This window comes from Rhincodon typus, chromosome 5 (assembly GCF_021869965.1).
Source record: "Rhincodon typus isolate 14 chromosome 5, sRhiTyp1.1, whole genome shotgun sequence".
In the NCBI taxonomy this organism is placed as follows: domain Eukaryota; kingdom Metazoa; phylum Chordata; class Chondrichthyes; order Orectolobiformes; family Rhincodontidae; genus Rhincodon; species Rhincodon typus.
In genome coordinates this window covers 44,136,246-44,142,709 of record NC_063336.1, presented here as the reverse complement: position 1 = coordinate 44,142,709, position 6,464 = coordinate 44,136,246, and the positions used below count along the sequence as shown (strand labels likewise).

The 6,464-nt window shown below is 49.7% G+C and overlaps 1 protein-coding gene across 1 annotated transcript; it reads left to right on the top strand.

The window, feature by feature from the left end:
• Positions 1–4,442: 4,442 nt before the first annotated feature.
• pou3f2b (POU class 3 homeobox 2b) lies at positions 4,443–5,591 on the top strand. The gene has a single exon (XM_020511864.1). It carries the CDS (start codon positions 4,443–4,445, stop codon positions 5,589–5,591), a length of 1,149 nt encoding a protein of 382 aa, XP_020367453.1.
• Positions 5,592–6,464: the final 873 nt, after the last annotated feature.

Genomic DNA, 6,464 nt, shown 5'->3' with positions numbered 1-6,464 from the left:
TGCTGCTTGGCCTGCTGTGTTCATCCAGCTCTGCACCTTGTTGTCTCTGTAAATGCAGTTAGTTTGGCCTGCATCACCAAGCGAGTTCTTCAGCCTTCTCGTGGATACAATGACCTCGAGGTATCTGTCGTCATCAGGTGTTTAGGTAGCCAAAGGGTGCTGTTCCGACAGTCAGTGTACTAAAATTGGAATAAAGGGTTTCCTAATGAGCAAAATGACATGCAGTAAATAATTCGACTAATAATCACATCACCTAGGGTCAGATTAAGGCCCCGGTTCGAGCAGAGAAAATGTATTAGGCCCGGCTCAATATTAGACACACGAGCAGCCTCAGTTTTCAGGCGAGGGCTCAGTTTTACATATATCAGTCTTGTCCTGAATTTCACACCAAGTCTTGGTCTCAGACTCAGTCTCAGATTCCTCATCAGGGATAGGATGCTATTATGTTACCGCCTTTATACTCTGATCATTATCTGGATGGTGTGATACGCAGCTGCAGTCCCGGGTTATAGTGGCGGCTGCACCACACACTGAGTTCAGCAACAAAGACGTGCTGCATATATATGCTCGGACACACGCACAGAGCTCTGCTCTGCGGGCAGCTCATTCTTTATGTTAAAAGAAAGCAAATAGAAACACCATTGGACAACCGAACATTAAAAAGATTCCACACAATGTTGAGTAAGTTCCCAGATAGTCAAACAGACTGCTTGGAAATTTGGACAAAGCAGACTGCGAAAAAACTCAAAATGAGGTTCGACTGTTGCAGGTGCTCTCACCCTACTTCCAGATTTCGAGTATTCAGGGATCAACTCTACTCTCAAATTAGACTCCCTCTCTGACGAGCTTGTAAAGTCGGTCTCTGAATCGAGTTCAAAACAAATATAACATTTAATGCAATCCCAAGCAGAAAACAACTATTGGACCTATAAGTTTTTTTTTAATTGTGACTAATATTTCAGGTCTAGATCAGTTATCAAGAGTACTAACAAATGTTTCTGTTCTCCACTGTGTATATATGCCGCATCCTCTTTTTTTTTGTTTAAATCGCGGGTTTGTTTCATTTACCCAATCATAACTTTGGCCAGAGACTAGCGACCTGTTTGTTTCCTCTCCACCTATCCTCTCCTCTATCCGCCTCCCACTCTCTCCCTATTTATTTCAAAACCCCCTTCCCCTCCCCCTTTTCTGATGAAGGGTCTAGGCCCGAAACGTCAGCCTCTCTGCTCCTATGATGCTGCTTGGCCTGCTGTGTTCATCCAGCCCTGCACCTTGTTGTCTCGGATTCTCCAGCGTCTGCAGTTCCTACTATCTCTGTGTTAAGTTTAGCCGCTTATATTGCACAGCTGCCCAGGAGGGAGCGCTACATGTGCATAGACACATGGACAACATTCCTCCTCCGGCAATTACATTGATTCTGTTTCCAGAGAACTCGGTCCCTGCACTTTCTCCACACTGAAGTGAACTCAGGACAGGTCAAAGAAATTCCACGAGGGTTCCATCCGGGACACCCTGAACTCCTGGTTAGTTCCATTGTCAATCTCCAGCAGTGTGTGACCACCCCTCCAAGGTTCCCACACTTTTGGGCTTTGGGTTTTTGACTGTGCTACCCGATCGACTGCTGTATTACACTTATAGCTTCACTGCACAGCTTGCCTGCCACATTCGGTAGCAATATCAATGCACTTTCAGTCCAGACTGTCAGAAGGTCATTATTCCGAGACATTCGCTCTGTTTCTGTCTCCACGCGTGCAGCCAGAGCTGCGGAGTGTTTCCAAGATTCGTTTATGTTTTATCTCAGATTTGCAGTATTTTGCGTTTGTACCTTCAGTCTGGCGTGCAGCTCCGCCTCTCAGCCATGCAGCGCTCCTGTGACACAGCCAGGGCTGGACCGGCTCTATATCCAGTTTGCGCTGATCGTGGAGGGAGCTCTGTGCATGCATACGCAAGACACCACTCACTGTGGTGAACGTGTTAATGCTCAGAACGTACTCGGAGATGAATCTCCACTTTCCAAACTTTGAAATTATCTTTCGAGAGAGTCCAAGTATGTCTCGCGGGGAGACCCTGAGCTTTTAGGTGTTGTGTCAAAACCAGACGTGTGACACGCCATGTCCACCACCACCCCATAGCAGCCCCCCCCCCCCCCCCACCCCACCCCCACATTCCCACACCCGAGAATCTGATGGCTTCTCCTTAAAGGGACTTTGGCCTTTGCTCCAGATTGACACCAGCGGTTTAGTATCATGTTAAACAGAAAAAGGAGTTGAATTCCGTAGCACAAAGGAGCCATCGGCTAATCCATTCAGCCTGAGTCAGGTTCGGTATCACTGTCTATCATTACATTACAGAAAAATTCTGACAGCTCGAGTGTCATTTGCAAATTAAATTGCACCGGAAATGGGAAGTGCCGAAGATTGCAATGGAAAGTACAAACGGTAATCTCTGGTTTGGCATCTGACTCGTCCTCAGGATCACTCGGATGTCCCTTTCCTATTAGCAAAGTGATGCATTTCCCATCTGCAGCGTAACTGCTGACGGAATGGACTGAACCTGGTGCTGAGATCAAACTCGGAGCAGAGCAAGGGCCCTGTTTGACTGCAGGTTGAAATTTGAGTTGGGCAGATGGATTGCATCCCGGTTTAAGGTGCAGCACATTTCTGCAGTCCACAAGCAATGAAAGGACTGCCGGAATCTGTTTGCTGTGAAGTCAGGGTCCTTTGCATTGGACAGATTGAATTAGATCAGGTTTCCTAATGACAGAGTTTACCATTCAAGTCCGGGTGCCGTGAGAACTGCTCCCTGTCCCGAGAACCTCTTAGGGGTCGGTCACATGAGAGAGACGGGGACTGAGGTGGATGGGGGAATCTCCAGCCTCTCGGAGAAACGGACACTGCTGGCGTTGGCGGCACAAGTAGATGTCTGCCACTTGGCTGCGCCGGAGCTCTGATAGAGGAACTGAAACAGAGCGGATCCCACTTCGATCCCTCCTTACTGTCCCTAAATAAGTGTGGACGGGACGGTCACTGATTTGTAACGTTTAAAGACCGTTTTTCTCTTATTTTTGAAAAAATAAGCAGGTTAGAGTCTTTACAGCGACATGCAGTTTGCTGAATTGAGAAACCTCTAGCTCCCGGTCTGGTCCGGCGAGCTGGTACCTCAGTGCATCCAGACGCTTCTGTCGCAACAACTTGAAAACACTTATTTTGTTTAAAAAATGTAACCGCCAGTGAAATCAACACTGTAAAATAGAGGAATTAGAAAGCACTCCCAAAATAATTGTGCAGAGGGAACAAACTGGATTTGTTTCTTTTTACTGAATATACAGTGAGCTGGAGGAAGAAATTTGGGCCGCTCATCACTTGTAAACTTATTTTTGTTGCTCTTATAAGCCTCCGGAGCGAATCTGAAACGCGGGGGCGGGGCGGGAAAGTAGGGGGTGGGGGCGATTGTGAGATGTTTGGCAGCTTTTCCCCGAGTGTTTGTGAATGTTTCCCGAGATTGGACACACTTTCTCCTTGTTTGGTTGGGTTTGGAAACTGCATGGCATCCTCCCAGTGCTGTTACAGTGGGGTGCGTACGGGGGAGGGCGGGGGCAGCCCCTAGAGCTCTCAAGCTGTTCACTTTGCAGTTTTTGTTTTGCTTTCTTTTCGGACAAACACAAAAACTGTCTCTCCTCCTGCCTCTGTCTGTCTCTCTCCCTCTCTCTTCGCGTCTCTTTCTCTGTCTCTCTCTTTCTCCCTCTATTTCTCTAAAGTGTCTGACCTGTATCTCTCCCTCCTTTTTGTATCGCGTCTTGACTTTCTGTCCCTCCGCCTGTGTCCCTCTGCTTCTGTCCCTCTCTCTTTCTGCCCTTTGTCTTTCTTTCTGTCTTTGTCTCCCCTCTTCCCCTCCCTCTGTCGCTGTCATCCTCCCTGTATGTCTATCTCTGTGTCTCTCCCGTTTTGCCTTGCTCTCTCTCTTTGCCCCCCACCCCCACCCTATCTGTCTGTCTTTCTCTCTCCCACTCTGGCTTGCTCTCTCTGTCAGCATCTATCATTCTTTTTCTCTCTCTCTGTGCATCTCTCCCTCTTCCTTTTTTTTTGTCTTTCACTCGTTCTGTCTCCCTATCTTTCTCTCTCTCTCTCTCATTCACTCTCCCCTCCTTCCTCGTGCTTGTCCTGCCTGCATGGCTCCAGAGAGCAATGAAAGAAATCCCCCAGTAGGGACGGACAGCCTATCACACGGCTGCGCTGCTGTTCCCTGGCCGGGGTTGCCATGGCTGCCGCCATCAATCAAGAGGCGAACGGCCAATGGGAGGCCGGGACCGGCACGCACACGGCGTCGGCTAACCGCCCCCCCCCCGCCTCCCCTGCTCGGCGCTGCCAATGATCCGAGCCTCGGTGCAAGTTGTCAAAGGCTCGGCTCGTTTAACAAGTCAGATCACTCCGGCTTAGCAAGTCATGGCGACCACAGCATCTAATCACTACATTACGAGCAGCAACATCCTCACCTCCAACTCCATCGTGCACGCAGAGCCAGGGAGCATGCAACAAGGGACAGCCTACAGGGATGCACAGAAACTGGTCCAGAATGATTACATGCAAAGCAATGGACACCCTCTCAGCCACGCTCACCAATGGTTAACGGCTCTCTCCCACGCCGAGGGCTCCCCCTGGTCGGCCGGCGTTCCGGCCAGCCCCCTCGGTCAGCAGGACATCAAGCCCTCGGTGCAGTCCGGGAGGGACGAGCTGCATAGCGGGGGCACCCTACACCACCGGCCCCCTCACATGGTCCACCAGCACGGCAATCACCACGGGGCGTGGGGCAACAGCACCTCCGCCCACCTGCCTAGCCTGGCTTCCAACGGCCAGAGCCTCATCTACTCGCAGCCCGGCTTCACCGTCAACGGCATGATCAACCCGGCCGGCAGCCAGGCCATGCACCACGGGCTGCGGGAGGCTCATGAGGAGCACCACCGGGAGCACGTCCCGCACCACCAGCAGCACCCACCGCACCATCACCACCACCACCACCAGCACCAGGGCCACGAGCACTCGGACGAGGACACCCCCACCTCGGACGACTTGGAGCAGTTCGCCAAGCAGTTCAAGCAAAGGAGGATCAAGCTCGGATTTACCCAGGCCGATGTGGGACTCGCTCTCGGGACGCTGTACGGCAATGTCTTCTCGCAGACCACCATCTGCAGGTTCGAGGCGCTGCAGCTCAGCTTCAAGAACATGTGCAAACTCAAGCCCTTGTTGAACAAGTGGCTGGAGGAGGCTGACTCCTCGTCCGGAAGCCCCACCAGTATAGACAAAATCGCTGCCCAGGGCAGGAAGAGGAAAAAGCGGACCTCTATCGAGGTGAGCGTCAAAGGGGCTTTGGAGAGCCATTTTTTGAAGTGCCCCAAGCCCTCGGCCCAGGAGATCAACTCTCTGGCGGACAGCCTGCAGCTGGAAAAAGAGGTGGTCAGGGTTTGGTTTTGTAACAGAAGACAGAAAGAGAAACGAATGACTCCTCCCGGAGGAGCTCACCCCGGAGCCGAGGATGTATATGGGGCCAGAGACACTCCGCCGTCACATCATGGGGTTCAGACTTCTGTACAGTGAATGTCCACTTCTCTCACTTTTTGTTCCTTTTATTTGTTCTTTTCTTAACGAACAGCTTAAAACACTGGACTATCGTTACGATAGCTCACGCTAATGATGTGTTTTGACCTATACAGAAGGAGCTCGCAGGCAAATGCAGTGAGTATATAAACGACAGCAGAGGCACTGATATACATACCTTTACAAAACTGTGGCAAACAGACACAAAACTGCCTGGATAGAATGTGTCCTGAAAGGCTGCTATCATTGATTATGTATAGATCCACTGTGACAGGCGGGGCAAGGGGATTTTTTTTGTAGGAAAGCAGGGGAGGATTTGGCCAGGAGCTGTAGTTTTGTTTGATGGAGGAAAAAGGGCGAAAGGAGGGTGGGGAAAAGAAAGGAAATTCCAATACAATGCTGTCCGGACTAGCCATTGTAGCAGTCTGTTTTATTTTTGAAATCTCAACCGAGTGGGAGATAATTCCCACTGAATTGTATGAGACGAAAGGCTGTGTGTGAACAGAAATTAGACTGTGTCAATCAGGCAGACAGGGGCTCACCTCGAACGACACCATACTGTCCAAGATCTCAAGTTGGGAGCTGCAAAATAGCAAACCGCGATCAATTCACACAAACAAACAAAAAGTAACTAAATGAATGATAAATCGATAAACATCAGACGCTCTAAACTACGACGGATCACCAAATAAAAGTTTAATCCCCATGTTTAACAAAAACTAATTCTGGTGGCCAAAATGCAATACATTTTTGTACGACAGGACTATTACAAATCTGATAGCTGGGACTTGAACGCCTCCGAATTAGTACTGTACAATAATGAATTAAACAAAAAAAATCTCAGTCAAAATGCTGTAGTTCCTGCCAATTGTT